Source organism: Centrocercus urophasianus, unplaced genomic scaffold (assembly GCF_019232065.1).
Source record: "Centrocercus urophasianus isolate 14NV4802_14NV808 unplaced genomic scaffold, USGS_Curo_1.0 seq_39, whole genome shotgun sequence".
Taxonomy (NCBI): domain Eukaryota; kingdom Metazoa; phylum Chordata; class Aves; order Galliformes; family Phasianidae; genus Centrocercus; species Centrocercus urophasianus.
This window is the reverse complement of record NW_024884966.1, coordinates 564,452-583,742: the sequence shown is the minus strand read 5'-3', so window position 1 is coordinate 583,742 and position 19,291 is coordinate 564,452. Positions and strand designations below refer to the sequence as shown.

General features: G+C 46.2%; 1 protein-coding gene across 2 annotated transcripts in view; it reads right to left on the bottom strand.

Annotated features, from left to right (window-relative positions):
* The window catches only part of PTCHD4 (patched domain containing 4), a 79,767-nt gene extending 68,110 nt beyond the window's left edge, over positions 1-11,657 (bottom strand). The window contains exon 1 of one of the 2 annotated variants that reach the window (XM_042832704.1): positions 11,232-11,657. In XM_042832704.1, the coding sequence (XP_042688638.1) occupies positions 11,232-11,657 (426 nt within the window). Of the gene's footprint in view, positions 1-11,057 lie in introns of both variants that reach the window. The other variant, XM_042832703.1, reaches the window with a different exon arrangement.
* Positions 11,658-19,291: the final 7,634 nt, after the last annotated feature.

The following is a 19,291-nucleotide window of genomic DNA, read 5'->3' as shown; positions in this document are numbered from 1 at the left end:
GCTGCAGTCATGCTCAATTTGGTCAAAAAGCAGCACAAGGGATCCAGTTAGATATTTTTGAACTATCCTGTTCAGATGAGTTTTAAGACTGTCTGCTACAAGAACTTTTCTCAGCGCAACCAGAATCTCATTAATGAATAACAAAGTTCGACAGGAACAACACAGAGTCAGTTTGTAACATCAGGCTTATGAAGATTTTAAGTGCTGAGGAAAAATGCTTAACACGGCACAACAGCTAGAAGGCTGGCCCACCAAAAACCCACAGTCAGCAGAAAAATCCAGAAGAAAACTGGTTTCATTTAAAAAATTCAAAGTATGGAGTGAAATTTGTCCTGCAGAACTTGGTCTCCAAGATGAATGATGAACGACAACACTGAGCAGTGAAATTTCCATACTTGCCAAGAAGTCTCAGAATCAGAAGTAAAACCATGTGCCCTTTCCATACGGAATGCAAAATCTTTAACATCAATTCTGTCCTTGACCTTGGTCACATCACTTGAGCACTGTATCTTCAATGCAACGTTTGTGAAACTCAGCTAATAGGAATCTGTTTCAAGGGACACAGGTTGCCCTGTGGGGACAGAACGTAACTAAAACTCTTCAGAATCTTGTTTTATTTTCTGATCAGGTCCATAACTGCTCCAGTTCTGTCTGTGTAAATTCAGCTGCTACAGACAACTCTTTGTTTAATATTATCTGTGAATTCCATTTCCATGCAATTCAATTCTACTTCTCAGTAATTAATAGAGATGTTAGATGAGACCAGATCTAACAAGAATTCTCAAGATACCCTAGCAAGATGCCTTCTATAAACCTGTTCTGTTTTCATTTATCATGATTCTTCATTTGCAGCCTTCCAGCCAGTTTCCAGCTCACATGACTGATTTCCCATCTAAGCCAATCTGAAGTAATTTTTCTATTAGCATTTCCTCATACTAACCAGGAAATAGGCCTGTCTGACCTTATAAATCTTGTACACCTTTGGCCTTCCAATGTTACACAGAAGGGTGAAATTGCCCACATAGCTCCAACACCTCTGACTAAATTTTTCTAGCTGCACTCTGTGCAATGGGGAAATCATGGCAAGTGTGAGGAGGACCTGAGCTGCAGCATAACAGAAATTCTTGAATATGTGATCCTGCACCACGGTCACCATTCCACTCTTCAAAAGGACCCCTTACAAAACAGTGGCTGTCTCTCTTTAAAACCATTCCCCTTGTCCCATCACCACCCACCCTCACACACAGCCGTTCCCCTCCTGTTTATCCGCTCCCTTCAAGCACTGGAAGGCCACCATGAGGTCACCCCACAGCCTTCTCTTCTCCATCAAGCCCAGTTCCTTCAACCTTTCCTCATAGGAGAGGTGCCCCAGCCCTCTGATCAATAGAGTTCTATTCTGTGCTATTCTTTATACTTGTTGTCTTTTACTTTGCTGCTTTAAAGGAAGTGGAAAAAAAAAAAAGCCTTCATCTCCCCCTCCGTCTTTATTTTTTTCTGGTCATTTTTTGCTACTCCAAAGATTATTTGGAGAAAGAAAAAAAAAAGGAAAAAGAAAAAAGAAAAAAAGAAAAAAAAACCATCAGAGCCATTCCTAATTGAGCTTTGTTAAGATCTGCTAAGCAGTGACAAATGACCCCATTTTTAACTTTCCATTTGAGATGAATATTCTGATGAAAAGATCACTGAACATATGCTATTAGAGTATTTGCATTTATGTAACCCATTTTCCCTTCAAGAATGCATTCCTCTTACACTACAGCTATGGAAATGGTAAAGTTTGCAATGATAAAAGTTTATTACTATTTGATGGAAAAATAAGCAAAAACAACAACAAAAAAGGGAGAGCCCAACATTTTCTCGAAAACTAAATTAAATTAAAAATGAATCTAAAAACAACAAAAAATAATTAAAAAAAACCCACAACAAAACACAGTAACAAATTTCAAGAGAGCAGGAAGATCTTTAGTTTTTCAAGCTTTTAAACTTATTTTGGGGTAGCTACCAAAAGCCTAATGCTTGTGCTAATCTTGAATCTTGGGTTGGAGAAATATATCCAGAAATGTTCGTGTTTCTTTACTGCTGTATCAGCTTCCTTTGCAATTTGCAATGATAATTGTGTGTGCATCAGCTGTGATCTGCAGGTTTTATGTGCAGACAGAAAATAAGTCATCCACAGGATAATTAATGTTTGCTAATGAAGAAACACCACCGGTAGAGCAGGCTCTGAGGAGACCTCATGGTGGCCTTCCAGTGCTTGAAGGGAGCGGATAAACAGGAGGGGAACGGCTGTGTGTGAGGGTGGGTGGTGATGGGACAAGGGGAATGGTTTTAAAGTGAGACAGGGGAGGTTTGGGTTGGATCTGAGGAGGAAGTTTTTCATGCAGAGGGTGGTGAGGCACTGGCACAGGTTGCCCAAGGAGGCTGTGGATGCCCCATCCCTGCAGGCATTCAAGGCCAGGCTGGATGTGGCTCTGGGCAGCCTGGGCTGCTGGTTGGCGACCTGCACACAGCAGGGGTTGGAGCTGGAGGAGCGCTGTGGGCCTTTGCAACCCAGGCTGTTCTATGACTCTATGATTCTATGATCAAATGTCACACTTTCCAACTGCTTCTGAGGAGAAGTGAATTTGTCAGTTGGATCCAAAGGGTGTGTGGTACCGTCTCTTAGGGGAAGCTTTGCACTGATCTATGAATAAAGCCTCACTTGGTAGAACAAGAGTCAGCATCAAGAAAAGCAAAGGTGGATTTTAAGGAGAAAAAGTGTACATTTTAGGCAGAAAAAATGAAAATCCTGTTGCATCTGCTCATCATTGAAGTTGTTCACATACTAAGTTAATGAATCAAGATCTGCTCTAAGAAACCATTTAAGAAAATGGCTAGACATGGGGGATTTGTAGCTAAGTCTCAGGCCCTGTCATTGTGTGATGAAGTACTGCTAACAGCATCTTTTTTCTTAACAAACTGCAAATTACTTCACAAACTAAACCCACTTGGAAAGCTGGGAGTGAAGATCACTTGGTCCATCCAGTGTATTGCCTTGGTCTCCAATGAAATCCACAGTGTCCTGCTGGGGACACATCTTTGTCCACAGAGAGTTGGTTGTGTCCTTGGCTGTGCAGCAAATCTACTGGGGTCTTCTCTTTCCTTCCTCCAATACAGAAGCTAAGGACAAGGTAGGCATTGCTTCACAAAAGTTGCTATTTTCATAACTGCTGTAACTCTCATACAAAAAGATTCAGTTGAAATGTTAGGGGCTCGTCCTACAAGCAGCACAGATAACAAATAATTTAGCACAGAATTAGCAAAGCAATCTGTGACAATTTCTGATTCGGAGTGCATTTATATAGCTGTTTACACACGTGCACATTCACACCACGTATAAGGAAAGAATGACACTTCCCAGTCAGAATGACAACACTTGTGTAACACTGCTGGGAGCAGTTACACAAGGTGCAAGAGAAGTGGGATCCTGTCTTACACATGGAGCTTTTCTGTCTTGCTTAGACTGCTGACTTGGGTGCAAGTTTTAGTCTGAAGTGGTTCTAAAGATGACCTTTATGTTGCCTGTATGTTGTGAGAGGATAAGGGTTAGGTGCTCTGTATGGAATGGGTCAACAGTTGGATAAGATGACCTTGGAGGTCGTTTTCAACATTAATGATCCTGCGGTTCTATGATTCTGTGATAAGCCTCTGGGTGCCACATTGCTTTCCGAGGGACAGACATGCAGGACACTCCAAGAGCAGAAAAGCTTTCTGGCTTTAGGGCTGGTGCAACAGGAATTTGTAAAGAAGATATATTTGGACAGATGCCCTAAAATCTGCCATCTTATGAATTTAGGAAAGTATACACCAATGGCACTGAATGACTTTTTACATCTTAGTTGTAGGCTATTACCACAGCAAAACCATTCTGCACCGAAAGCCAGAGGATTTTCTGCTGTCTGCTCTGCTGTGGGACCAGTTTGCCAGCAGAGTGCAGTGGAGGAGGCTTCTTCTGGGGACAGAAAAAATGATCTGGCCATCTTAGAGCCGTGAGAAGTCTAAGATCTCCTAGAGCTGCTCCAGGAGCTTCTTGCAGGAGCTACCCATCAGTGAGTGAGTGGCTTCAAAGAGAACAAAATCTGCAGTGAGATCTCCGTGCCATACTGGAGTTGCCCACCGACAAACTACTCCCTTCGTCCTTGAATTTCTTACACAGAAGTTCCTTACAGCTGGAAATCTTCCTGCTGCCACCAGATCACACTTGCTAGTGCACGTGAAGGCCTCACAGCACGCCACCTAAAGCCCCCACTCCTTAATGGCCCAACCACTGCAGAAGTGGGACTGATGCACACCCGAGCTGGGGTCAGGGCACTGATGCGCACCACGCACGTGGTGATCTCTGCAGTGCCCAGGAGTGCTTTCACTTCTGTCTCCCTTTGCTTGCCTACAACAACCAAGCAATTCCTTTGCTATCTGTTCTCTACATGAAACTCTTCTTCCTTGGTAGGTATGAAAATACAGAGCACGACTAAAGCGGTGAGCAACTGAGTTGTAAAGACTTTATAGCTTGCCCTTTTTGCCTCCTACCTTCTCCTTCCCTTCTCACAGAACACCTTCTTTGTGAAGCAGTCGAAAGCTTTGTTTCATTTGTATCGAGAGCTTTCCAGCTGCAGCCCCAACACACACAGCACGCGTGGCTGTTTGCACCACCAGTGTGCAATGGATGTGGGGTCTGCATCAATTAAAGGCATTCTGTACAAATGCATGATAGTGGTTTTGAAAACTCATATCGCCCACCTCAGAAAACCAGTCAGCATGCTTTCTTCACCATTGCTTTTCATAGAGTCATGGAATCACAGAATAGCCCAGGTCGGAAAAGACCTTAAAGATCATCAAGTTGAACCACAACCCGACCATCCTGCCCTAACTAACAGCCCTCTGCTAAATCGTGGTTCTGAGCACCATTACACTCTTGTGATAACTGTAAAGAGCTTTTTTTCCCCTTCTCTTTATTTCTGATAAAGTTTAACACCGTTTTTATTGCCAAATGAATACTTTCAAAATATACAGCACAGCTCACCTGCATCTTTTTTTTTTGCTTACTAAGAAAGATACGTATGCAACATGCATGGGCCCATAGACATAAAGAGTGTAAATAATACAGTAACTTTCTGGAAATACTCTCCTTACAGTGTGCCTCCCAATTTACAGCAGAACATACATTTATCTATCTATTTATTAGTTAATTTTTAAGATTTCCTTTCCTCACCAAGGCATTTTGAAAAAATGGGCACAGGGATGGTGGAGATTAGAAGCTTTTCTGTCAGTGTCGAAGCAGTGGTGGAGGATTCCTTGAGCAAATGAGGGATTTAAAGTGTCCTGCACATGATAAAACCAAACGATAAGTTTAACTCGGAATGTTTAATAAATATTAAAATAAACATATAGTACATATAATATATAATATTTTTATTATGTATATATAAATGTAATATAAAATAGTGTTCTGTCCACAGAGGAACAGCTTTTGTAGAGAGATAAGCAAACATAGCTGCTGAACTTTCTGCCTGTGGCAATTGGCTGTCACCCTCCACAGTCCCAAAGGTGAGCAGTTGCTACAACCAAATGAACTTCAATGTATGTCTCCTTTTTCTCTCCAGCCAAACTTCCAAATGCTTCTTTGTAATTGATCCTATCATGGCAAGGCCTCCAAAGAGCCTGGCATTGCATAATAGGCCATCCCTCTCCTCAAGTGCTGACAATATTAAGGAGTGTAATAGCTTGGGATGAAAGGCGTGAAGAGGCTGACCAGGGTCATCTTGAGATGAAGGGCAAAGCCCAAATTAAAATCAGCATCTGCCACGATAGAGGGAACCATGTCCTCTGCCTGCTACCCTGCCTGTGCCACAGCGTGTCTCACAGCGCCTGATGTTGTGTCTTTGCCTCTCTGCAGACCTGCATGGCATGCAGATTGTCCACAGCCCTGATGGGATCACAGAATCACAGAACTGTGGGGGTTAGAAGGGACCTCTAGAGATCATCGAGACCAGAGGCTGATGAAGAAAGTTCAGTTTGTGAGTTGTTGCCCTGGAGAACAGCAGAGCAAAAAAGCACATTAAGCCCCATCACTGATTTATACATTTCTTCTCTGTTTTTGCTGCTTGTTTACCATGGGACAGCTTGTCCTGGTACAAGTTAATTCAGTTTCACGTCCCTGGCCCTGCCAGGATGGTCTGCTCTCCCTTTTTGGTAAATCAACTTCAAAACCAGTCTTGCAGAAATAGGGAAGAGACCTTTCTGAATGTATTAAGTGCAGAAAGTAATCGAGAATGTTCCTAAATATGCAAGAAATGCTTCGTTTCTTGTCCACAGTGGGTAAGCAAGCAGTCTGACCATGTCCTTTGAAGCTGAAAGCTGCAGGGACATCCTGCAGCAAGGACACAGACACAGCTCCAGGATCAGGCACCAGGTGAGAAGCTCTGCCTCATCCTGCCTGAGAGTGTGCAAGCACAGGTGTGAGCACAAGAGGGTCCTTGTTCTGTTTTGATTCATTTTCAAGGAAGTTCTCCCAGCCTCTGAGCCAGGAGAAGTTTCTTGCCTTCACACATTTTTCTGCCTTGCTTTCATGCTACTGAGCAGCTGCTTCGAGCTCAGCCAATCCTGCCTTGATCCGAGAGGCTCAAATGAGAACTATCCGCTGCCTCTAGCCTTCCCCTTCTGATCCTCTCCCTGCTCATATTTTATTAGTTTGATTTGACTTCGCTGCCATTGCCAACCACAGAGCACTTAGCAGGATGCTGAGCCACAGGCTTGGCTTGGGGCAGGCGGGATCAGGATGGTGCAGAGCTGCACTGCCTCCAAGGAAGCCCCTGGAGAACACTTGGCTGGTAGCAAATCTGCAATTACAGGTTTTAAGATGCAAAGTGAATGCACGCAACTTTTCTGCTTAAGCAATAGAAGATCCCATATCCAACAGATATGCTTATCGTAGTTGTGGAAATAGAGACGTCTCTTTTATTGGCTGCTGTTTAGTGCAGCGCTCATAAACGACTGATAATTAATTGAAGGCAGTGTTACGGAAAACAGTCTGCCCTCAAAGACTCCTTTTAACCAGCAGTTGTCATGTTTGTTGTGATCTCAAAGAAATAAGTTTGAAGTTATTGACTTTTCTCAGACAAACTAGCAAATAAACATGAAAACAAACAGTAAAAATGAAATACTTGGAACAAAGTGCTTTTGTGCATGTACTGTTTTCCAGGTTAGAACCGTATTTAGAAATAATTCTTAGCAGCGTTCTCTTCTTTTTAACCCGGTAAAGACAGGACTTCTGAGGGGCTTACTGACAGTGAGGGGTCAGAAGACCGTAATCTCCTTTCCAGTATCTGATACTGCACAAGAAATATCCCCAAGTAATCAATAGGTCTGTCCAGATTAATAAATAATATGAACCTCAGCCTGTGCTGTAGCCACAGGGCAGAGGCACAACGTATCCAAGCAGATACACACTGCTGTCCCCAGAAGGGAGGCAGTACATGTACTGAGAATGGACTCTGACTCGTGCTATCCCTGAAGCCATGCTCCGGCACTGTTTGGGAAGATGAACAGATAAAAATCACCCCTGAGAGCACACCTGTGAGTTAACAGCTTTGTGCAAGCCTGTGCTCCTTGTAACCTTGCCTGCTCTACATAGCAGGAGCTCAATCCAGACCCCCTGCACAGGAACATTGCTCTGTGCCTGCGGTAGGGTGAGCGCGAGCAGTCTTGCTCCATGACTTATCCCAAAAGTCTCCATCCGGACTCCATTCATCCAGCTCTGATTTCCTGCTCTGCCACGCTCTGTCTGCATGACCTTGGGCAAGTCACTTTCTGGCTGGGCTGCAGACTGCAGCGTGGTGGAGCAGTCGCTGTAACTGCACTGACCACGGTCCCGACAGCGATGGCAGTAGGAATAAAGCTGGTTTCACCTAGCAACTCAGAAAAACAAACTACAGTGATCCCTACATTGCCAGAGTGGATTTTGAATGCATTTTAAGCATTTAGAACAATGCTGCAATCTGCACAGTGCAAGTAAGCGCCATCTCTCTGCTCCTCCTCTGTCAAATGGGGAGACCAAGACTTCCCTCCTTAGGGAAGGGCAGTGAAAATAGATGTACTCAAGGCTCTAATCTCTTCCAGCTCTGAATAATGAGTAATGGTTACCTTACACAGACAGATTTTCTTAGAAAAGGACAGGCAGTTTTGCTAGACTCTATGGCCCCATCCAGCCCATTTGAAATCAGAGCGGTTTGCTGAAATTTGGCACACGGAATGCTCCTGTGAAAGACATGGCAAGAGCTCACCCACAGCCAACCTCCAGCCCATCTTACCCAACTGGGAGACAAGAAGAAAGACAAAGTGAGAGCTGCTCGTGAGATTTGAGGGGAGGGAAAACTACAAGAGGTCTTTACAGGTCCCAGGTTGAGCAGGAGAGCGGATTGGAGCTGCTAAGATTGTCACTGTGGTTCCCAAAAAAGTACAGGTGTTGCCCTTTGTCAGCTGCAGACTAACACAGCTGGGGCACCTTCACGGCTTGTAAACCCAAAGTGTTGTTCTCAGAAGAATTTTCTTCAAGCTATGGTCATTCTTATAGGAAGATGAGAAACTGTACTGGTATTAACCAAGCACCAAGTCATTGGAGAAAGAGAGGCAACCTTAGAAGACCCTGATGGGTCCCTCTTGGCTACAGGGAACTTTAGCTGAGAAAGCTCCCAAGGACAGGGACCAGCCATGTGGTGAGACCGGTCCACACCACGTATGGCTGGCAGCCTTGGCTGACTGGTTTGCCCCCCTATTAGGTCCTGCCACAACTGCTCTCTCATGTCGCGACTCAAGCGAAAAGAAATAGAAACCTCATAGCTATGATCACAGGAGTGGTTCCCTTTGGTGAACATCCAGACACTGATTTGCTCTTGTGGTGTCCCATCCAAGACATTCACAGCTAAATACATCTGGACAACCCAGGAGCACGTGGCACAAACCTGAGCTTCCTCAGCTTTTGTTGAGAGGTTGGACAGGGAAGCCAATCAATAAACCCAGGAGCCCCTACTAAACTGTGCTTTTGGCCATTCCTTGTGCTACCAGAAAAAGAAAACCCCTCTTTCCTAGCAGTAACAGAGACTCTTTTCCTTACCACAGGTGCAGGCTGCCATTTTTAGCCTTTCTCTGAAGAACAGCCACAGCTTTTGGTGGCCCCCAAATGTATCCCCATGCTGAGAAGTGGCTGGAAGGCACCCAGCTTTGTCCCATGGTAAAACCGGACACGTAAAGGCACCTGGGTGATGATACACATCAACTAATGGGGGATTGGAGGTGCTGGGCTAATATTTGGCAACACTTAGAACCACATTTTGAGAAAAACTTTGTGTGTATGATTTTTCTCCCAGCCACTGTTAGTCTCCAATCCCAGTCAACTTTTTCTCACTTTATTTAAAAAAAAAAAAAGTAGAAATGGTCAAAAACCACATTGCAAATGACCCCATCCTGACTGCGACAGGCTCAGCAGAGGTAGTTAGACATGTGGAAATTAATCTGGACCGAGGGAGTAGAATCACCATCTCTGTATGAGAATGGGTGATAGCGATGTTAATCTAGATTATTGGTGTCTCCACTGAATTAATTTAATTTCAATTTTAAAAATAAGCAAAACAGAAAGAAAATGCTTTTATTTTGTGTGATAGCAGGATTGTCTCCATAATGAATTAAACAGCAACAATTATTCAGGAGTATTTAATCCAGAGTCACTCGTAGTGTTCCCAAGCACTGCTTGCACTCAGGGCTTTCCAACAGCATGAAGGACACCTTTCCATCTCCACCAGCTCAAAGAGCCACAACTCTGCACGAGACAAATGCTGTCACATCTACAGCAATGGGACCAAATCCCACGCATCCCACTTGGCCCTTTTGCTGAAGGAAAAAGACCAGTAAAATCAATCAGTATTTCTGTTCTAGTTTTTTGGGCAGCGACTGGCTTTTCTTTTTTTCCCTGGTAAATCAAGAGTAACAAAAGATAACTTCAGGACCTGGCCGGTAATTGCAACAGCACTCATCTCTGAGGGGCAGCAAGAAATACTCCTTTCCCTATGACCTGAGTTCTGAGGGACCAGCAACCTAGGGATTCTGTTCAACTCTGTTAAGTAATCCCTGCCTCTGGTGCAATGCCTGGGGAGCATGCAGATATGTCACAATTTGCAGAAACTTCTACCATCCACCTTTAAACTTTCTGCCTTATTTGCTCACAGCAGGTTAGTGAGGCAGACTGCTCCTTACGAGAGGGAAAAGGGTGCGTGTGTGCCAGGGGAATATTCCTGAGACACTTGTGCCAAAATGCTTATTTTTTTTAATCAGGAGGGCTGAAGCTTCTGTCCCCTTTTACCTTGTTTCGCCTTCACTGGAAGCCTCTAGCTGATGGGATCTGTCCCAAAACTCCAGCCCATCCATCAGCACCAGAACTAATTATTTTCATACTGAGAGGAAAAAAAAATAATCCACCCCCCGTCCCCTTCTATGCATGCAGGTGAAGAAAGAGCAGGCAGAACACCTGAAATCACTCCTCACCCAAACCTCCTGCTTCTCCTATGGCACTCGCAGGGTCAGGGAGATACAGCAGCTCATCGTGCCTTAGAGGAAAGCCTTTTTCTGGCCATACCAAAGATCAGTTACCCTACCACGTCACTGGGGCTGGAATAAGTGACAGCAAAACCCCAGTGAGACCCCAGCGAGACCCCAGCTCTCCTCCCCACACCCGGTTCCGACCTCCTGTCCCCTCTCCCGATGCATTAACCCCTCGAGGCACAGCAAGGTCGCCCGGTCTCCAGGCTGCTCTCTGCTCCCTGCTCCTCCTGGCTCAGTACCGTGCGTCCCCCCCTCCCTCCTCGCACAGAACAATAGCAAGGCATCAGCTTCGGCTGCTTCCCGAGGAAAGCCCAGATCAAACACATTTAGACAGAAAGAGAGAGATATGATTATATTCCTCTTGCTGTTTAGGACAAGAAATGAAGTGCTGCCTCTTTAATTGGCAAAAGCATGCAGTAAGAGCATACCTTTAATTTAGTGTTGGGATAGCTCACTTGCACCCTGGCTGTTGTCTTATTGGAGAGGGCAGCCTGCCTCAGATCCTCTAGTACTGAAATAATATCATCCAGCACGCATTTCTTATCCTGATTTCTCAACACACACAGATGGGAAAAAGTATAATTATAGCCTTTGTAGTTCACCTTCATTTCCAGCACGGCTCGGTGGATCTGCAGGATCACATCAGCCTGATGCAAAATATTGCCTCCGGGTTTGGAGAGGAGAATCACCCTGCCATACCTCCCCGGGGTGTGCAAGTCCGAATACAGCTGGCTTTTGGATTGATCGAGGGAGAACAGGCTGCTGGCTAAGCTCCTCTCGATCTTGGCCAGGCTGTGGCTGGGGGCTACCAGGCTCTCCAGGTCAGTGTCAGGCTGGAAGCGGTTGAGCAGGCTGAAGCCGAAGATGATGGTCAGGACTGCGGGCACAGTGAGGAAAAACACCGGATGCCTGCTCACGAATAAGCCCAGCTTGTAGAAAAACGACTGGAGCCCTCTGTGTATCACCTGCCGCAGCATCCTCCACCAGATCCAGCCTGCAGATGCTCCTGGCCGTCTTAGAAAGCACATGTGACATGTGTAGCTCCTTACCCCTTCCTGTCAGTTTCCTTTTCTCTCTCCCTCTCTCTCTCTACTACTCCTTTAAAAGACTGCAGCAAGTTGCAGCAAGACAGCCAAATATTGATCAATGGGGTGTGTGTGTGCGAGCGTGCGGTGTGTGTGTGGAAGGGACCGGGCAGAGCAGGGAGGAGGGGGGTCCTTGCTTTTCTCCTTTTTTTCCCTCGCTCTTTTTCCCCTCCTCCCTCCCCGTAGCCAACGAGCAGCTCCCCCCTCCCGCCGGGGGCCCCCCTCTCGCCGCCGCTGCTCGGGCATTGCAATGGGAGCGCTGCCGGCTCCGCAGTGCCCGCTCCGAGCCGAGCCCCGCCCCCCCGGGGGGGCTGGGGGCGGGGTCCCCCCCCCCCCCCCCCCCGCTGGAAAGCGCCGCTGCCCTCCTCCCTCCTTCCCTTCCCTCCTTCCCTCCCTCCGCACACACACGCGTGGGGAATTGGCTGGGGCGGGAGGATGATGCTGCATTTTAACATCCCCCGATCCCTCCCTCGTCCCCCCCTCCGGTCCATCCCTACCGACTGCCCCGGGCACCCCCCGCTCCCCTTCCCCTGGGGAGGGCTTTGAGCGGGGATTTTGCGGAGCAGCAGCCAACCCCAGCCCCGGTCCCACGGCTGCTGCATTCCCCCGCGGCATTGCCCCGAGATGCACAGCCCCGCATCGCCACCTCTCCCGTTTCATCCCTCGTTTGCAGCCCGAAGTCGCCCGCGTGGAGCCGCCCCATGGTGCTGTGAGGGGGACGAGGACTCCGGGAGAGGTACGGGGTAAAGGGCACGAGGTGCCCAGCTGCTCCCTTCTGCAGCCCGACTGCCTGGCACCTCTGCCCTGGCCAGCAGCCCTGCGAGCAGTGACCTAGCAGCTCCAGGACAGGGTTCCTGATCCCCCTCCAGCTGGAAAAGACGTTTTTCAAGCAAAGCCACCAGCAGCCCATTACATAAGAGCAGAGAAATTCTGCAGCTCCCAGGACCGAGGGAGAGCAGCAGAGAAATGTATGCGTTTGCAGTAGGAGGGCTGCCCACCAACTCTCCAGGCAGGAAGCTCTGCTTCTCCAGGAGCTACGGCCAAAGCTGCCTGGGACAGCAGATCCAGCCCTGGCAATCCTGACAGCCCAGCAGGAAAGGCAGGAGAAAAGGCAGATTTATTTTTAGTATTTAAAGCATAATACTAAATTGTAGGAATATAATCCAAAACAACGCTCTTCAGTATGGAATCTCTGCTTGGTGCATCCCTCCCATCCAATTCCTGCTGTATTTTAGGTAGTATTGTCAATCAGGAATTGATTTCTTTAGGGGATTGAACCAAAGATGTGCAAAGCCTCAGAGAACAAGGTTTTGCCATTATAAACCCCAATTGAAACAAGGACAGTGAAAACAGGGGAACTAGAGAACTAGAGCTTGTCACAGCACACTCTGCCCAAGAAAAGCAGCAGGCTGAGCTCAGCTTTCAAGTAATTATCAGTGTTTTGGAGAAAAAAACAGCTTATTTAGCAAACCCTTTCACCCTGACACCTCCCACACTTCTGTGCAAATGGACAGGACATACACAGAACAGCCCACCTTTGAGGGCTGCAGGGCTTGCATTCAGTCAGAGCCGACAATCCAGTAATACTGGGAACCTGAGGTCCTACAGAAGGCTGGAGAGATGACATTCTTCCACGTGGATGCAATTGTGAAGTCGGGAGCAATGGTTTGGAAGCTCTCCTTACTCAAGTTGGCGATTCACAATTGCCTTGGTAAAACTGGTTTAATTTTTTAAAGATTTGAATGGTTTCTGCTAGCACATCGTGCCTTTCCAATTCAGGCTGCTTTTATTTAGTGGCCTAGATACTGCTGATCTGGAGGCTCTTGCTGGCGTTCTTACAGAGTGCAGGAAGGAGAAGCCGAAGGAGGGAAAATCCATACAAAAGTTCCTCTCAGCCTCCTGCTTCCTCAGCTTGAGGCACTGCCCGTGATGGAAATCTGCCCCAGGAAATGCTAAGCTCCATTGGTACAAATTACAGCTCTCCGTCTATTTTATGATGCACTTATGCCAATGGTTGAGTGCTCCCAGTGAATAAAGTCTGAATGTAAAGGCTTTATTGAGCCTTTGTACTTACACACATGAGCGAGACCTTGAGTGGGAACTTGGAACCTGATTATGAGAGCCTTGGACAGAGTACGGCATCGTGTCACAGCACATCCCGGGCTGGAAGGGACCCCCAAAGATCACGGAATCCAGCCCCGGCCCCACACGGCACCCCCGGCCCCGCTCCCAGCGACGTCCCAGCGCACCTCCGGCCGCTCGGGGCCGTGCCCGCCGCCCAGGGTTGCTGTGCCGCCCTCCGCCCTCTGGGCGCAGCCTCGCCCTCGGCCCCGGCCCTCCCCTGCCGCAGCTCGGCGCCGTCCCTCAGCCCCTCGCTGTCGTAGAGCGGTGCTCAGCTCTGCCCCTCACACCCCTTGTCCTCCAGGCCCTTCCCCATCTGTGCAGCCCTCCTTTGGATGCTCTCTGATAATTTCTGCCCTGGTAAAACTGTGGTGCCCAAATCTGCGTGCAGTGCAGCCCGGAGCAGAATGGGATAACGCCTCTCTTTAACCAGCTTGAAGCACTAAAATGTTTCTAAAAAATGTATCCACAAATATCTTTGTGTGGGTGCCGTTGGCAGGGAGGTGCTCCTGATGGGGGCTTCGGCAGAGGCTGCGCTCAGAGCTCTGTGCCTGTGGCCTATGTGGTGGTGACAAGTGGCTCAGCTGCAGTCACAGCTGATTGCCACGGCCTCGCCTGGTAATCTCTCCCCAGGACTCATTATTTCTCGGGATGTGGGCCAGATCTTCCTGTTAATCACAGGGGGAGCCCAACACAATCACAGGAGCCCAACACAATCACAGGAGCCCAACACAAGCAATCTGGATCACCCTGGGAGGAGAAGGGCCGCCTGGTGTCTAAATCAGACATCACAAAGTGATGGTTTCTCTCAGGGTGCTTGTCAGGACACTGCCCTGCAGGAGCACCCCGATGGGGCAGCACTGAATCGCTGATCACACAAAGGGAGGGCAGAGGAAGACGTGTGGTGAGAGGTGTGACTGAGTGCATGCTGGTTCCTTCCTGAGCAGGAAAGCACAGTGCTATTGACAAACACTGACTATTGGTCTTGCCCGTCCTTTGGACAGCAACAAAGTGTGATCTGGCATCTGTACCCCACAGGTAATACGGATGATGAAGTGGCCATTGCATTGTGCTGGCCATCTTAAATGGCAAAATCCATAGAGGATCTAAAAAGTCAGTTTGAAGTATGTCTAAGAAAGAAGTAGGGCATCAACACCTATTCTGAGAGCAGCATTGGGACATGCTGATATTTATACCTACCCGCGTGTCATCCTATGAATCCTCTGTGAATGAGGAATACCTGACACGTCAGGATGCTAGCTGGGGAGCTGAGCGCTGGGCAGAGTCAGGAACCCAGAGAATCACAGAATCATACCCAAGGTTGGAAAAGACCTCCAAGGTCATCCAGTCCAGCCGTCTGCCTACCACCAATATTTCCTAACCAAACCGTGTCCCATAGTACCACATCTACACGCTTCTGGAACACCTCCAGGGATGATGATGACTCCACCACCTCCCGGGGCAGCCCATTCCAGCACCTGACCGCTCTCTGGGAGAAGAAATTTTTCCTAATGTCCCACCTGAATACTCTCAGAAATATTTGAAACAAGGCTAGCTCGGAAAACTGTAGTTCTTGCTAGGGAAAATAATTGGAGATGCCTACTCATAGAATGGATGCAACTGTAGGAACAGATCATTCTGTACATATAATAACAGTAATAATAAAAAGATGTTGCAGTACAGGGACAGAGAGACATGAGTTGGAAGAAACATTATGTAGCAGAAAGGCAACACAATACAAATTTACTTGCAAACGTACTCTATAGCATAGCTGTGCTGATAGATACAGAGGAAGGGTCAGAAACCCAAGAGCCAGATGGCAGTATGCATGTGGATTCACAAGCAAGGAAATACACAAACAGCCCTATTGACAGTGATTTTAAGTTGTGGTTTAATAGCAGGGTGAATACAGGAACAGTTAAAGGTACTATAAGACATTAAATAATGTCGTTAATTACAATAACCACAAAGGCTGTCTATATATGCGAAAGTAAAAGAAGCTTGAGACAGACTACTAGTTTTGTGTTCATACACTTACATCATTTTCTTTTTCAACTTTATTACAAAAGTTTCATTCCTCCAGTCAAGTATAATTTCCTTAGGTGGGTGGCTACAAGGCAGCTGGAGAAACTGCTGAAACAACGACAGCATCCTCATATAAGGAATGATGCCAGCCCAGGGATTTCAAGTGTTAATATTGGTTGAATAAAGTTAGACAGCACTTTCACATATGAAAATCATTTTGAAAAATATTGTGCTTAAAACTGCTTCATTCTATATATAGATTGGATTGTTTTGTCTCTCCTAGAATATAGCAGTAGTTTTGAAAAGCAAAAGCTGTGACAAGGGGAGGTTTGGGTTGGATATGAGGAGGAAGTTTTTCCCCCGAGGGTGGTGAGGCACTGGCACAGGTTGCCCAAGGAGGCTGTGGATGCCCCATCCCTGCAGGCATTCAAGGCCAGGCTGGATGTGGCTCTGGGCAGCCTGGGCTGCTGGTTGGCGACCTGCACACAGCAGGGGTTGGGACTGGAGGAACGCTGTGGGCCTTTGAACCCAGGCCATGCTGGGATTCTGTGATTCTACAAAAACAGTCAATTCAAAAATCAAGCTATTGAGAACTGAGTTTAAATACTTTTTTTTTGGATGAATTTTGATGACATTTAAGTTAAGACAGTTAAGTAATGTCTTGATGTGGGTGGGGATATTCAGCTGTGATTTGCTGTGGTTTTGTTTTCTTTTGTGAGAGAGAAAACATTGATTCAGCTGGAGAAAACAGAAATGAGTGAGGAAGCAACCTCGGATGAGTGAAAAATCAAACGACATTCCCACACACGCTTCTCCTTATCACTACTGCAAAAATTAAAACTCGTATTTTCAGCTCTTGTTACTGTGCTTCCTACAGCCATAAAAGCTAACAATGAATATTCATTTCTTCAGGCACCATATGTCTTTATTTTCATGCTCCTGCCTATTTGGAAAAGTACTTTGAAAACAAAAGTGTCTCTCACAATCCATCTCTAGATGGAGATCTGTGGAAGGGTAAATTAAACCTGCTATCAGTGTCCTCCTTGAGGGCTTTATGAAGAGATGATATCTATCCTGTGGGTTTTCAAACTGACCCACTGAGGCTCCTGCAATCTTTTTTTAATGCAGGATCTGAAGGAAGCACGAAAATACACTCCTAAGTACAGTAAGAAAAAAGATGGCATTAATCCTTGTTTTAACAATGTTTTGGTTACTTACCTTGCATTATTTCACTTTCTCCTTGTCGTTTAGCCCTAGATCAGAGGGTGGTGCCAGATGCCAGTGTTGTTTTCTGTTTCCAAAGGTGCATTTAAAAGGAAAGGCAGTACTGTAAATACTACTGGTATTGTAGAAGAGATCATCTTCATAAAATCTCCTATGAGACTTCAGTGGTCTCTGCTTTATTACAGGGTACCTCTGCTAATTTTGCCAGCATAACTCTCTCTTGCCTGCAGTGGCCTTTGTCGTGGGTGCTGTGAAGACAGGACTGAAATGCAGGTAGAGAAACTGATGCAGAAAACAGTGGGAAGGAGCAAAGGTACCAATTGAGTGCAGCTAGCTTCAGGAATCTATTTATTTAGTCTGACATGAAATCAGCATATATGCATTAAGTCTCATCTAGTGCTGTTGTTTGCTGTTTAGTGGTATAAAGGGTACCTTCAACAAAGGCTGAAAAGGAGCATGAAGACTAAAGAATGTATTACCTGGAAGAAGATTTTCAAGATGAAGCACTTTACTGTTACCAAAAGCTATACTGCCTTAAGTTATTTATAATCATGGCCCATAAAGAGTGAGCCTACATGGTCACGAGTCCAGGCAAAATGTCCAAGTCTAGCCTTTTTATTTCTGTTTAATTTTTTAAAAGAGTAATGTAGAATGAAAAACCAAACAAAAAGGTACTGAAGGTGGCTGGGGAAATGTGCAGCAATTGAATAGTGCTTGGAGGAGATCTGGTCCTGTTCCTGCTGCACACTTCCAATGGAATGCTACCCAAGTGGCTTAGTTCCAGCAAGGCTGTAAGTACCAGCTTGGGATCACTGGGTCTATTTAGGCTGAACGCTCCCACTTGCAGCTATGATGGGTGTTGAGTGGAAAATACAACTGTCCTAGTCACCAGAGCAGTGCCAGGGCTCATTTTCCACCTCTGGGCCACTTGGCACAGCAATGCCATGTCTGTAACACTTGATTATCTCAGCATCTGGAACAGGCTGAGCTGCGTCCAAACCGATGGCTCAGAATGGTGCTGAACCTCAAACCATGGGGAAGTGCTGGTTGTCCTGGGCCAAAATCATTCCTGGGACCATTCTACAAACTGAAGAATTTAGATGACTGCATTCCAGTGAGTGAGAATGTTCTCTGGCTCTGTCTGACTAACAGAGGCAACTGTAGGATGGGATTTTGTTGCATTGCCTTACTACAGGATTTGCTTAATCAAATATGAATATCCACACATGAGACAGTTTTCTGGACCTACTTTGTCACCAGAAGAAGCACTTGAGAGTAATTTCTCTCACTATGTGAAATCTACTCATTGTTGTAAGTGTCCAATAATGGCCATGCACTGCACTACAGACACTGCATTAGGTAACAGTGACTGCAAGAGGAGTCCAGAAATGCTGGGTCACCACCTTTTGAGCTATGTAGATCACCCAGGGTAAATATATTCCAAATCCAGGTCTTGCAATCATCAGTATAAACAAAACTGGGCAAAAGTCTGTGGCAGAACAAAATATTTGGTCTTAAACTAATAAACAACCCCAGGATCATCCTTTCTTATACTTCATTAAATTTCTGTCTTCCTGCCCTTCCTCAGCATTTATCTTCTGGCTGCTTTCTCACGGTGTGGCTGAGTCTGTGCATCCCTGAATGCAGCTGGGCCTGATTCTGTCTTGTGTCCCTTGGCAGCAGTGTAACAGCCATCGTAACCATTTGCATTTATACACTTCCTTCCAGCTGATAGCCTCTGAGTGCTTTACAAATACTGATTGATTGTGTTTCACATTACTCCTGCAGGATAGCTATAAAATAGAAAAATAGAAGAGTGGATTATGAATTACTGGAACTGAGATAGACAAAGAGGAAAGAAAAGCACATTGTTAAGAAAAGGACGGATCATTGCTTCTCCATAAAACCAGTAAGTTGGTGATCTTGTCTACTTTTACATAAGTTGGAAATTCAGTTTTAATGGCCCAAATTTCTAGCAAAGCAAGAATTTGATTTGGGGTTCATTAATGGAAACTGAGTTCTCATAGCTTCTGCCACAGTATATGCACTAGATGCACCAGTAAAGACAACTTTCTTCTGGGATCATGGAATCATGGAATCACAGAACGGCCTGGGTTCAAAGGCCCACAGCGCTCCTCCAGTCCCAACCCCCTGCTGTGTGCAGGTCGCCAACCAGCAGCCCAGGCTGCCCAGAGCCACATCCAGCC